General features: G+C 36.0%; 1 protein-coding gene across 1 annotated transcript in view; it reads right to left on the reverse strand.

The window, feature by feature from the left end:
- Trdn (triadin) overlaps window positions 1-15,055 on the reverse strand; it is a 319,941-nt gene that overhangs the window by 43,978 nt on the left and 260,908 nt on the right. The window contains exons 23-25 of the mRNA XM_059272972.1: window positions 7,366-7,392; window positions 6,681-6,710; window positions 598-645 (exon numbers count right to left, since the gene is read on the reverse strand). Coding sequence (XP_059128955.1) covers window positions 598-645; window positions 6,681-6,710; window positions 7,366-7,392 — 105 coding nt within the window. The remainder of the gene's footprint in view (window positions 1-597; window positions 646-6,680; window positions 6,711-7,365; window positions 7,393-15,055) is intronic.

Consider the following 15,055-nt stretch of genomic DNA (forward strand, 5'->3'; position numbering starts at 1 on the left):
AATCTAAAAATCAACTTTGAACTGAGTCAGCACTTAATAAAAACTAGAAATATCTATTCTTAAATAAAATCTAGCTAATAAGTTGTTTCTGTAAGCTCTGCATCTTTATCATCAAAGCACATTGTTTCACTTATATTTCCTCTAAAACCCAAAAGGAAAGGGGGCCAGTATGGAAGAGAAGAAGGGAGCCGAGGAAGCAGGACAAACGTGGATTTCCTCAACATTGATGGAACTTGGAAAGTCTAGGGTGATAGAAGGCAATCTAAAGGACAACTTTTAGAAGACTGTCTTGTCCAAGGTGGGAAAAGGTAAATCTCCATGTAGAGCCCATTTACCTGGGTGCTGATTGGGATGCTCTTTGCAATAAGCCCAGGTCTGCTAGGCAGGGGAAGCAGGATGTCTGTTTGAGTACTACTGTTAAACTCTCAGTTCATCCTGTATTGGGATGATGACTAAGACTGGAAATGCTCTTTAGAAGGTGATGGCTTATGGCATGAGTTATCACAGGTGACTTCAGATCTGACTCTATAATCTTCTTTTTGATATAAGCACAACAATGGGAGACAACTGGATGCAGCAATGCCTCTTGGGAAATACCTGGTTTACCATGAGGAGTAACTTGCTCTGGTTTGGGATCATCGTGTTCTGAAAATAATAAAAAGATAAACCCGTTATTTTAAAGTTTTCTAGTGTAGTACACAATGAAAAATTTTCTGATTTAGGCTGATGATTTGTAAAGTTGAAAATAACAATTGTTCCAATGGGAAGAAAATATTTTTAAAACTTCTATGCTATCCCATTTCATATCAAAGACCTAAAGGCTTTGTTTTAGAAAAACATTACACACAAAACCTTTTATTTACCCAACACCTGTAATTTTCAAATCATAGGCTTTGCAAAGCATAATGTAGAAGCATAGATTAAACTTTACAATTTTGGAAATAGAAAACCTTTTTTTAAAAAGATTGTCTATGAGCATTACAGGAGAATCAGATATACATACTGCGTATTTGACCTTTGTCAGACGGTGCTGAAAGGATAAAAATTAATAAATTACCCCACAAATACAATATGTTAAAACAACTAATATAAATTTTAAGTGGTATTAGGTACAACTCACTTTAAAAGGCTTTTTATTTGTAATGCTGAACCAAGGACATGGTTCAACAGGTGTGTATTGTTCATCAGATTTGGATTTGGGCTTGCCACCAAACCTGATGGATGACCCAAGCTTCCTCCCCAAAACCTACAAGTTGGAAGGAGTGAGCCAATTCCCAGAAGTTTTCCTCTGACCTCAATTTGCTCACTTTGGCATGAGTATATTCTCTCTCTCTCTCTCTCTCTCTCTCTCTCTCTCTCTCTCTCTCTCTCTCTCTCTCTCCCTCTGTCTCTCTCTGTCTCTCTCTCTCTGTCTCTCTCTCTCTCTCTCTCTCTCTCTCTCTCTCTCTCTCTCTCTCTGTCTTTCTCTCTCTAAATAATTATAATTTTAAAATTAATGCAAGTGTCTGGTAAAATGTACTCAACCACCAGTAAACAACAACAACAACAAAAAAACCAGAAAATAAGTCATAAAAAGGTAGATAGGTATCTATAAGCCCTAATGCATGCAAATATATTATTTACAAGAGCATCTGGACACAAGTTATGACTAGCTTCTGGGTAAATACTAGTGAGGAGTGGAGGGGTATGGCAATGGTGTACATGACTCTAGATTGGCATTCTTAGATTATTTAATAGGTAAAGATTTTGCTATATCATTTCTCATAATGAAGGAATGGCTTCCAGAGAGCTTGAGGGCTTCTATAAACTTGCCTCAGGTCAGTAACTAGTTGGTATCACAAGAAGGACTTAATCATGACAGTATAAACTAAAAGAGGTCATCCTGTTTTTAGGTCAACTTTAGCTGTTAATGAAATGATGCAGTTAGTTTTGGATGATTTCTTAATAGAACTTCTCAGGGGTTCGGAAAAAATTAAACACAGTGCAGAATTTTAGTTCTAACTTTTATTAGCTTGAAAATATTGAAAAACTAATTGCTTCAATTTGGCCTTTTGAACTATCTCCAAAACTACTGTATAAAGGTAGCACTAGCTGTGCTGTATGCTTCCATAATGATAAAAGTTACAGAGCGGTGTCCAGTTGTGCTGCACAGGAGTCCTTGTGAATTCTAGCCATTGCACTCCTCATACTCAAACAGCCCATGATTTTATGAATTTGTGATGCTGGTGATTATTGATAGAAATAAAGCCACAAAACTGACACGATCCTACTTGATTTCAAGACACTCAGAATAAATTCTAAATCCTGGAGTCATCTCTAAGTCAAGTATAAAACAGTGGTTCTCAACAAGTGGGTTTGACTACCTTGGGGTGTCACATACCGGATTTTTGCATATCAAACATTTACGTTATGATTCATAACAGTAGTAAATTACAGCTATGAAGTAGCAACGGGATAATTTGATGGTTGGCAGTCGCCACAACATGAGGAACTGTATTAGAGGGTTGCAGCATTGGGAAGGTTGAGAAGCACTGTTAGAAAGCCATAGTCTAGATATACCTTGTCAAATGGAAATGTGAATTTCACTAGAGTACTGTCAAATACTATTGGACGATAGAAAGGGGGAAATTACAAGTAACTGAGAAACTGGAAATTTTGTTGGTAGCCAGTGATATTTTCCATTTCTGCTTGAGGGAAGTATGAATTCTGATACTATTTAAAATATTGTTACCTGGTTTTGCTTCCTTTTTAATTTGTGGCTCTGAAATGAGAAAAAAAAAAAAACAGGAAAACACGATCTTAAGAAAATAAACTAAAGCATGAAATTATCATTGCAAATAATTTGTATTTTTATCACACTAGACAATGAAGAATTTTGCTAATGATTAGTTCAGATTCGTGGTGTATTTTTAAGGAAGGATTATTGAACACAGTATATATATATATATATATATATATATATATATATATATATATATATATATGTCACTATATACTTGACTGTCATTCAACTGTTGTCTTATAATGTGCCTCAGGTGAACAGTTAGTTTGGAGTTTAATTAAACCTAAACTGTCTTCTTTGTTTCAAGCTGATTGTAATAAGAAAGAGTTCCAAAATAACATTAGATATATCATTTCAACAACAAAATTGAAAGAGATTGTCTAAAATAGATCTAACTAATCTGTTTAATTTAGGAATTTGAACATACACTATTATGGCTTGAACGCGTCCCCTAAAGATAGGTTGAGTCCTTAGCATCAACACCTGCAAAGTGACATTATTTGGAAATTGGGTTAATGCTGATGTAATTAATTCAGATGAGGTGAGACCCTGTTAAGGTAGGGTGGCTCCTATTCAGACAGAGAGGGAGAGGATGGACAATGTGACAATGGTGGCAGAGATTGAAGTGCTGAGTTGAAATCTCAAGGAATATATGGATTTCTGGTACCCTCTAAAAGACAGAAGAGCCAAGGAAGACACAGAAGATATTTCAGCTAAGCTCGGAAAAGGAATGTTGTTCAACCTGCAGAGCTGTGGTGGAAATTATGCTGCTTTAAGAGACAGTTTGAAGTACCTTATTCCATTCATAGAAACTCACAGATTGTATTAGGAAGTGGAATACTGCTGTAACAAATAAAAATACAGAAGTAGGCTGTGGATTACATAGTGTTGGGATACTGAAAAATTTTGAAATACTAGAAAAGAGCCTGGATTCCCTTGAAGAGATGACTATTTGGTAAATATTGACACTGAAGACTGTCCTGAAGAGAGTTAAGTAGTTTAGCATCTACTAGTACCCCTGTGAATAAAGGATGTCACATCTGCCCATGACTCCTTGTATTATCTTCATCCTCCTAGTCTCCCTTGACCCTCCTCATTTTCTGGCTTCCCAACTCGAACCTCACAGAGATCCATATAAAAATCTGTATTTCTGTCACCACTGGTTTTTTGTTTGTTTTTGTTTGTTTTGCTGGAATAGCAGAAAACCACACAGCGGGCGATTTATGTGGAAAAGAAACACACTTTTCACAGTACTAGTGGTAGTGAAGTTCAAGACAAGAGCCAATTGCCAGCACATGCTGTCCCTAGATCTAAGATGGTGTCTTCTTGCTGCTGCATCCTATGGAAAGAAAGTGTTCTACCACAGGACTAGTGGTAGTGAAGTTCAAGACAAGAGCCAATTGCCAGCATATGCTGTCCCTAGTTCTAAGATGGTGTCTTCCTGCTGCTGCATCCTATGGAAAGAAAGTGTTGTTCTACCACAAGACAGAAGGTAGAAGGTATAAAAAGCAATAATGCCCCTGAAACTACTTTCGTAACAACCTTGCTCTCATTCTGGAAACAGGAACCATCATCGGCTAACTACCAGTTTGTGGTGCATCTCCTAATCCCACTGCATTGATCACACCTGGGCTTTGAAAGAAAAAAATTCAAACCAAACTATATGTACAGTTCTGCGTTTAAACAACATGCTGCTTGGAAGAGGGATGCTGAAGAAGACTTTGTTGCTTTTCCTCATTAGAAAATGGGACACATTATTGGACAGTGTAGAAAAGAGAATGAGATGAAGCGTGGTCTTTGGAGAAGAGAGTGTATTTGTTGAAAGACAGAGCTCTGAGCCGAATTGTGTTCTTCTGTAGATTTGAAAGGCCAAAATTTTAAGCAAATAACTTGAGTTTTTAATTAGAAGAATATTTTCAAGAAAATGCTGAAGACATGTGTAGACTTATATCAATCTGTCCCTTGTAATAGAATGTGAAATACAATTAAAACTGTTAATAAAAAATAAACCATCCCACAGTGATGTGGGATAATTTCACCCAGCCCATAATAATCCTAGAGACAGGGATAACTGAAGCTAGACAAAAGGTTGACATTATGTATAGACAGCTTGATCCAACCAGTCACGCTTACAGAAGATATAAGAAAAATGATCCTGGAGATAGGTGTGGAAGATTCTGATTCTGTCTTTATTGAATCATCATGGATTGAATGTGGGCTGAATCAAGATGTTGAGAATTTTAAATAAGAAAAGACAACACTACTAAATGAACAGAGACCAAAGCAAATAAAGAAATGACTGAAAAGGTTGGAGCCGTTCTTCTGCAGTGAGATGAGGCGTAGCTACCACCCCATTAAGCCCAGAGGACAGCGGACAGAGACAGAGAAAATATTCTCAAGACCTGAAATTGTCCAGGGTTGAGAACTTGTTTACCCATTGCATCCTTATTTTTACTTCTAATTTTTCCTCTTGGAATGAGACTGTGTACCTAATGGCTGTCTCATCGTTCTATTTGTAAACATTTCATTCATGGTGGGCTCATAGGTAGAGAATATTTTATCATATTTTCCACCCAAAACTGATGTAGATCACCTGAATAATAACATCAACACCTGGAATTTTTAAGTGAAACTAATAGGTAGGATTAATAGCGGATGTTACAGTAATTAATATTTGACAATGTAGGTATGGCATCAGTGTGTTTTGCACATAGGAAAGACATGAATTTTGGCAGGATAAAGGAAAGACTTGAACAGAATAAAGTATGTACTCCAAATAGTGTGTCCAAGTACTTTTCTGCAGGAACTTAGAATGTTATCCAATTTGGAAATGTGTTCTTGCAGATGTAATTAGTTAGGATGTTACAATAGGCATGTAGGTAGGTTCTTCATCCACTGTGACCGGAGTTCTTAAGAAGAAAGCTACTGACACCAAAACACTCATGGAAAAGATGGCCGTGTAACCATGGAGACAGAAGTTAGAGTAGTCTGTGTGCAAGAAAGGCACAACAAGAATGCTGGTAAGCATTAGCAGTCAAAAGAGACAAGGATGGATTCTTCTCTGTGGGTTTCAAAAAAACATGGCTCAACCAACTCATTGTTTGTAGCCTCTAGTAATTTTATCGTATTTTATTGACAATTATATATCACAAATATATTCAGCAGCCATGAATTAAAACTTTAACTGTTTCACAATTGGATACCATGTGTTCTTTTGAAAACATTTCTGCTGCATAGTACCTGTTACAGAATTGTTCATTTAACTCAGGAGGCTGGAAGGAGAAGTATGAAGACAGATATTTATCTGATAGGAAGTCTGTGCTCCCAAAATTTAGAGAAAAGATATGGGTTGGTAAGAGTCAAGGCAATGGGTTGGTTGCTTTGTTTGAAACATAGACACTTCTTGTAGTTTTTATATGTATACTAACATGTTTTTCAAGAAATTGATATCTTAGATAGATAAAAAAAGCTTTATTGTTTTATTTTTCCTCCATGAATAAATATTATGTCTTTGTAATACTCAAAGTACATTTTTGATATATAAATGGATACCCCAGGACTGCAACAAAATCAGAAAGAAAGCTTCTCTTTAAAATCAGCTGCAAGCAATCTTGTCTATAAAGGCTTACTGATCGATTTATTTATTTATTTATTTATTTATTTATTTATTTATTTATTTATTCATTCATTCATTCATTTATGTAGGATGGTAATTGTTTGAGAGACTGAGAAGTGGTGGAAGGAAAAAGGGTCAGGAAGGAAGGATTAGAAAAAGACTTCAATTGACCAGAATCTTACTTTGGGTATGATAATCTAGCTTCCCATAATATTTCAAAGAGTTATGCTATTCATTTTAAGTATGGAATGCATGCATGAACTTATACATTAAAATTCATACCTGATTTCTCTTCTTTTTTCACTTGTGGCTCTAAAAATGCAAGTTGTAATGATTACACAATGGTATCAGTCTCTTTTCTGCACATGCATTTCTTTTATACAGCATCAATTCTGTTTTAATCTGTCATAATTTAATCAACTATATGTTCCTTGCAGTTACGGCAAAGAAAGGGAGACCAACAAAGGCCTTCCCTTCAAAATCAAAATATGAATTATTCTGAGAAAGTAAATGGAAACACAAGCAAAAACTTTCAGTGACAGTGTCAAGGAAGTCTGAGTTTCCAATGCATCAAAAATAAAGGAATAGCCAGGCGGTGGTGGCACATGCCTTTAATCCCAGCACTCGGGAGGCAGAGCCAAGCAGATCTCTGTGAGTTCAAGGCCAGCTTGGTCTCCAAAGTAAGTTCCAGGAAAGGCGCAAAGCTACACAGAGAAACCTTGTCTCGAAAAAACAAAACAAACAAACGAACAAACAAAAAACAAACAAAAAAGAATAAAGGAAATTTCAGCATAGCATAGTGTAAGAAATATAGTTGGATTCTATTCACAGTGTCTAGACAAAATAGTTAAGCAACCAGCTTTCAGCAAAATATTTAACATGGGCTCAGCTAGATATATAAAAACACACATTTAATATTTGTTTTATTTATTAACTTATTCACTCATTGAGCATGCACATAACATACGTGGTGGTTTGGGCTTTGCATCTTTGCCTATGAAACATTGAGAAAAATTAAAGATTTCAGTCTTGTAATGTTTATTGAATTGTTATTTGGTATCGTAGAACACAGACATATTAAAAAGATAAAAAACCAATCAATATAGACTTCAGCTATTCTTCTTTACTGAGCTCCTATAACATTTTTATTTACATCATGATAAAGATGCTAATTGATAACTCCTTTAAATTGCAGAGCTTTTAGTGTGACTACATTTATTAATAAAATGAGCATGTTTACCAACTCTTGTGCACTGCTAACTTAGTATAGAAAGTGAAGAAGAGAGCACACACAATTTAATTTTGACACTCATTAATTTTTAACCCAACATTGAGCTAGATGAAAAATTCAATGATTTTTTAAATTTTATTAGAATTATTAACATGTTATCTGCTGAGTTGGGAATTCTTACTGAGTATAGACACATTTATTACAGGCTAAGATGATTGTGCAGGGATTTGCAAACTTCTTAGAAGGTCAGGTAGTCCACATTGTCAGGTTTTAGGTCATTATGTTCCACACATCTATAGTTTTAATACTCTAAAATATATTTTAGATAACTATAATGAATTATTAATGAAGGAATTTCATGTTCCATATTGATCTCAGACTTTCTAATCACCTTCAATATGATAAATACAGAAGCTATTCTGAAGTGCCTAAGATTTATCTTTAATTGAATTGTTTAAAATTTGAATTTTAGAGTAAAAAAGGAAAAGCTTCATGTACAAGTAGAAAAGGAAATTCTCTGGAATTTATTTACCATATTCGTAATTTGAATGATTACTTTTACTTGACTTAAAGAAAAAAACAAATTAATATCTTTAAAATTTGGGGTTTGTAACACCTAAATTTTAAGACAATTTAGGCAATTATAACACAACTACAGTCTCATAAAATTCTTGAGCGTAGAATCATTTTATGAATATAAAAATGTGGAGATTTTTCTTGGGAAGAATTGCTTAAGGAATCTTACAGAGAGTATCATTTAAAAAGTGAATTAAAGTTAAATAAGAGATAATGGCTTACTATAACAGGAGTGGAATCTTATAATTTTATAACACATAGTAAGAGATTTAAGAATCCCCTGGAATCAACTTTTTTTTTGATTTTATAAAATAAAAAATACCTGTTTGTGAATCATCCAGGTTGTGCCCTGTGTTTGTGTGTTCATTGATAAGCCATGCCATTCCACGTTCAATGGTGGAAAATCCCAAGAGCAGTTCCCAGAGCAACACCATTATCTAGGAAACTGCCCTCACCCCACATCTGCTCTTTAAGACACTTTTGAGACAGGCCCCAAAGTTTATCATTTAGAAGCTTTCTCCAATGACTCTGAGGATCACTTCAATTGCAAACAGTTATCCCAAGGGGGTATTAACAGCATTTGTACTGGGTCTTGGTATACTGTGTCTTGATATAGATATATGGCTATGCACTTTTAATTTGTTGCTAACCACTGGTCAGAGCATATAGAAAGAGAATAAAGATGACCTAACGATGGAATCTCACCAGTAAAATATCAATATCACATAGGCTGTTTATATCTCTGATTTGATGGTGTCACATATTCAGTTAAGATAACATTGTTCAAGTCTAAAAAATGTAAGAAAAGTCACAGGAGATAAAAAGGTATCCATATATAATTGAACATTGTACACACACACACACATACACACACACACACACACACACACACACACACAGTCTCAGTGGATGCATTAAATAAGGTTTAAAGTTTAGGCAACAATGTAAAGGGAATGTGTAAAATGTTTACTGGGGAGAAAAGTCTGTAAGGCAGTACTTCTCCAGCAATAGTAATATATTTGAAGGAAAGAATGTAAATTCAAATATCTTTGCTATTGTCATGTTTTTTTCAGCTTTACAGCTGAGGAGGAATTTTAATTTCTTTTCTCCCTTGTCAGTTTTCTTAGCACCTTTGGGTGTTATTAGAACTAGTTCTAGGTGGCAGGGGTAGGGGTGGCCCATGTCAGTTCCTGTTCAATTTCTCCAAGTGAGAAATGGGTTTAGACTCCAGCAATTCTGTTTTCCTTTCAAGTCTGAGAAACAACCAAGGACAATGGCAATATCTTGTATTGTTTAGGGAGCCTCTTGAATTCCCCTGACTAACAACTCAAATGAGGTTTCTCTTGCTTACCACCAGAGACTTTGTTAAATAATCTATTACTCTTGAGTGGAACATTATCACCTCAAGTAACCCAACTTAATTTAAATTATTTAAATATGTAAATATGTATGCATATATGTTGCAGGAATCTTAAAAGTTCTTATTAATGAAAACAAACCTGAGGCCAGTTATTGGGGTGAATGCTGGAAGATCAGAGAGACAGAACAAGCCACAGCTACCACACCTTGCCAATTCCTCAGCTGGTCCTGTTTCCTCAGACTGGAAGTCTCTGAGTCCTCATCCAAATGGATCTCAGCTGAACTGTGCTGCTCCAAAGCCTGAAAGCTTAACCAGCCAAATGCTTCTAGTTTCTGGTCCTCACGCCTTATATACCTTTCTGCTTTCTACCACCACTCCCTGGGATTAAAGGCTCGCTTTCAGGGATTAAAGGCTTGAGTCAGCATGCTTGGCTGTATCCTTGAACACATGGATTTCTGCCTCTGAAAAGCTAGGATTAAAGGCGTGTGCTACCACTGCCTATCCTCATGTTTAATATTGTGGCTGTTCTGTCTCTGACCCCAGATGAGTTTATTAGGGTGCACAATAGTTGGGGGAACACAGAATCACCACACACACACACACACACACACACACACACACACACACACACGTATGTATATATATATATATATATATATACATACATATATACATATATATAATGTATGTTTCTAAGTTAAAATAAAACTGTTTCTCTATGTATTTTTCCAGTTATCCTTGGTGTTCTTTATCTCTCCACCTTTCCTCTTCCTCAATATCCCTCTAACAGCCCCCTTGCTAGATAGGGTACCATCCAGCTTTTCCCAATTCTGCCTTCACAGCACCTAGGTCCAACTATTCCCTTTGCTAGAGCTCCTCTATTCCTACAGTGGTTCTTTTTGTCTACCTTGTTTCTTTGTTCACTCCAGATTTTATACTCATAAAAAAGGTTTGGAGCTAGAATCCACAAATAATAGTGATTGTCTTTCTGTTCTATATAAGGTACTTATATATAATTGTATTATATTAATACAATTAATACAATATATTAAATAGGAACAAATTCATGCAGAGCACTGTAAACATAGCCAGCTATGCATGGCTGGTGAGGCAAACGACCTAGGAAGAGAACTAATAACCACCACATTCCTAAACCAGTATAATTCCCAATTGTATTCACATATCCATCCTGGTACCCACAGATAACTATAGTTCTCAGCCCTCATAAAAGAATTTCCCTTGTGCAGAATATGGAGCCCAAAACCTAAATCCACATTGCCCAAAATGCAGGGAACAAATGACTGTGGGGTGGCCATCCCCAGTTGATACTTCTACAACGTAACTTGCACATGATGCTCAGGGACCATCATCACAGAAGGTTCAGAAAGACTGTAAGAACACAAGAAGACCGGGAAATCTACTAAGATAGTGCCTTCTAGTTATAGTGCCCGAAGACCAGGACATCTGCAATGAGATAGTTTCTTCTGTATATGACAGGGAGTTATACCTATGCATTGTTAACAATAAAGTCACCCAAAGAAGACTGATTAATGATAACACCATTTAACCTCCAACACGAATATGGGACATCTCACAAAGCCCTACCACTAGATGAAGACCTAAGGGAATTAGGGCTGCTGAGACAGGGAGAATCAGTCTTCTCCAGGGATGAGCTAGCTCCCTGATAGATTATCCAATCCCAAATGGTCATCTCTAAACACATATACATTTTAGCAATACTGTATGGACTCAGTAAGATGTATTTATACACACACACATATATACATATGTATATATATATATATATATATATATATATATATATATATATACACACACACACACACACACATATAATGTATCTGTAAAAACAATAATAATAAAGAGGTCCTAAAGATGAGAGGGAATAAAGAGAGCAGGAATGGAATATGGAGTCAGAAGTACATGAGATGGAAATGATGCAAGTGTTGTACTCATGTAAAAATATGTAAATTCAAAAATAATATTAGTAAATAAACATTAACAAAATACCTTCCAAGTTTACCCAATAGATATTGAAGTTTGATATATACTGTTCAATAACCATGGTTGCACTTGTTCACAATATTAATTTAGTACACAATCATGGCCATTTTTCACAATTATGTCTTCTAATTGTTTATTGATATCTAAGCAAACAAAGCTTAATTAAGAACCAGAGAAAATGCTCTCAATTTATTGGGTTATAAATTAATATTCTTATATTTTTGGTTGTGAGCCTAGCCTTTAATGGCTGAGCCATCTCTCCAGCCCAATAAATCAATATTCTAAAAAATAACATGTTTTAAATGTAAGGGAATTTTTACAATTTCAAGGGCAGTAGTATCCTATCAGATATTATTGTTGAAATCTAGAAATAATGTGCTGTATAATCAAATTAGTATAACCAGGATTATATTTACAACAGAAATCATAGTAAGTTTGATTCTTTCAGGTAGGTAGTAATTGATCCAATCATAAAAGTAATTTCCAATGAGTACCAATATAAGGATATACATGTTTGTGTTTTTATTCATTTTAGTAGTTCCAACTTTATATTTTATTATGTATTTTCAAATTATTTGAGTTAATGTAAATAAAATGTCAACGCAATCCTTCTCTTTTATCCCCACTATAAGCACTAAAGTCACAAGCAACTAATTTTTAAGTAAGTTAAAAAGCAAATAGTTATGAATCAAAAATATTTTATATTAGACCTACAAAGTATAAGTCATAATGTATGAAATTAGGGTCACTAAAGTACAAGGGGCCCTAATTCACATATGAAGAAAAATCTCACAGTGTGATCAAAATGACAACATTTTTGACTTAATACAGTTGCTACAAGCAACTGATAAGAGGCTCCACCCCCAACTGAGGCTCTATTGGCAGCTGACTGCCGCCTGGGAGGGGAGAATATTATTAGGTCTGGATGTGTAGCCACTGGAAGGTTGACCTTGAACATCTAACCCATATACATAAAGCCAACATCAATTGTATTTAATGAGTTATTTTTACAAAAATTAGAGGGCATAGAGTTGGGAAAGGCATGTGTTGCAGGGGAACTGTGGGAGTGGGAGGAGAAAAATGTGAACTGGATATTATCATATTTTATTGTATATATATGTGCAATATGTACTATATATTATATTTTGTTATTTTATATATACTGCACATATAATATGTATGATATATATATATATATATATCAAAGAATAGTTTTTTCTTTCTTCCTTCCTTCAATTTTCCTTCCTTCATTCCCTCACCCCCTCACTCCCTCCCTTCTTTCCCTCCCTCTCTTCCTCCCTCTGTCCCTCTTTCCTTCCTTTCTTTCTTCCTTCCTTTCTTCCTTCCTTCCTTTCTTCCTTCCTTCCTTCCTTCCTTCTTTCCTTTCTTCTTTTATTAATTTATTTTTATATCCTGGCTGCCATTTCCCCTCCCTTCCCTCCTTCCAGTCCCTTCCCTCCACCTCACCTCTGGCCTCCCCCCTTCTATGTCTCCATTTCTATTCAGAAAAGGCCAGGCCTCCTGTGGAGATCAACAAAACATGACATAACAAGTTGCAGTAAAGCTAAGCATCCTCCTCCTATTAAGGCAGGATAAGATGACCCAGTATAAGGAATAGGATCCCAAAAGCCATCAAAAAGTCAATGACATCCCCCTCTCCCACTTTTAGGAGTTCCACAAGAGGACCAAGCTACATAACCATAACATATATGCAGAGGACCTAGGTCAGATCCATACTGGCTCCCTGATTGTCTTTCCAGCCTCTGTGAGCCCCTATGTGGCACAGCCATATCTGAATGGAATGGCAGAAGTCATAAAGCCAGCACAGCTGCTTGACAAAGATCCAGCAAAGCTGAGCCACATGATGGCTGACATGTCACCTTTGGTTTTCATCTCCACCTGTTGCATACTTGGGCACTTTAATATTTGTACAACTTGAGGATATTGGGTTGATGGAAAATTCCTTATGAATCATTTATGCCTTCTCCCAGGATTGCTGATTCTAAGCTTACCCAGGAAAGTCCTGAACATACTATCCCCCCCACACACACACACTTTGAGGGAGATATCCTTATCTACTTGAAGGTCTTCCTCGGAGGTTGTGACACATAAAGAAGTCAGAGGTCTCTTTATGAGGCTATGAGACATCCTTGAAACATCTGTCCCTGTACATACACTGGAACAAGATATTCAAAACAAAGTAAAATTAAAAAAGATTAACAAGATTTGATGGGCTAGAGGAATTGTCCGCAGTTCAGATTACAAGCCTCTTCCCACTGTACACTCAGACAATTATGTAGCATACAACTCTGCCCTACATAGAGACATATTGATGAGCAAAGTATGGAGTGGAAAGATAATGAAAGTATGTGGTGTCAGGACCTCCCTCTCTTAGAAGTTAGCTCATGTAGAGTCACTACAATGTCATATGACCAAGGAACAACAGAATGCCAGGATTAGACATATAGACAAATTCTATAAGGATATAAATGTGAACATTGATTGTAATTACTGAAGCTTTAGCCTGAGAATTTTTCCTGGGTACTCTGACCACTAAGAGTTAATAATACATTGCTTGAGACATGGCAAAATGCCCAGGGTGGTTGAAGATTTTGTTTTGGTCTAATGTCCTTGAAGCAACCAAAACAACCAGCCTGAGCACAGGATGTCATATGCTTGTAGATTCTCAAAAATTAGGTTATGGGTTTATGAGTAAGAATTATAACTCTGTTTATTAATGGTGTCAAAGCATGAGGGAAAATGATTGGAAATGATAACTCTGTTCTGTCATAGTTTATTAATGATGACTAAAAGATGAGAAAAGGAAGTGAAACATATGTCCAAAAACAAAAATTATATGATCTATGTTTTGGAACATCATAAATGTATCCCTGCTAACTAAATTCTGTATAAATAAAAAAACACTCTGGCTGCTAGTCAGTCAGGCTGCAAGATTCTCCCAACCACCATGGCCTGGCTCACTTCCTTCTCCCGCCGACTCCTTATACCCTCTGCAAGACCCATCAACCACCAGGGAATGGCTCCCGGCACCAATGAGCCCAGCTTAGTTGATTGTGTGAGTTTTCTTGTGGTGTCCTTGACTCCCTTGGATCATACAATCCTTCCTCCCTCTCATCCCCAGGATTCCCAGAGCTCCACCTAATGTTTGGCTGTGGGTCTCTGCATCTGCTTCCATCAGTTGCTGGATGAAACCTCTCTGATGATAGACAATTGGGCTAGGCAGCAACAAAGAATAATTAAAAAAAATTTATAAAAAGAAAAGAGCTAAGTTTTGTGTCTGGTTTTTGTTTAGAGACAAACTACAAATTGGAAAAAAAGACATGCAAACCATAAACCTTTAAAGGGATTGATATTATGTTCAATATATATATGGAATACAAATGACTCAATAACAAGGAAAATAAATCTGATTTAAAAGTAAACAAAGGGTTTGGACCAATATTT

The sequence above is a fragment of the Peromyscus eremicus genome, chromosome 8b, assembly GCF_949786415.1.
Source record: "Peromyscus eremicus chromosome 8b, PerEre_H2_v1, whole genome shotgun sequence".
NCBI classification, from domain to species: domain Eukaryota; kingdom Metazoa; phylum Chordata; class Mammalia; order Rodentia; family Cricetidae; genus Peromyscus; species Peromyscus eremicus.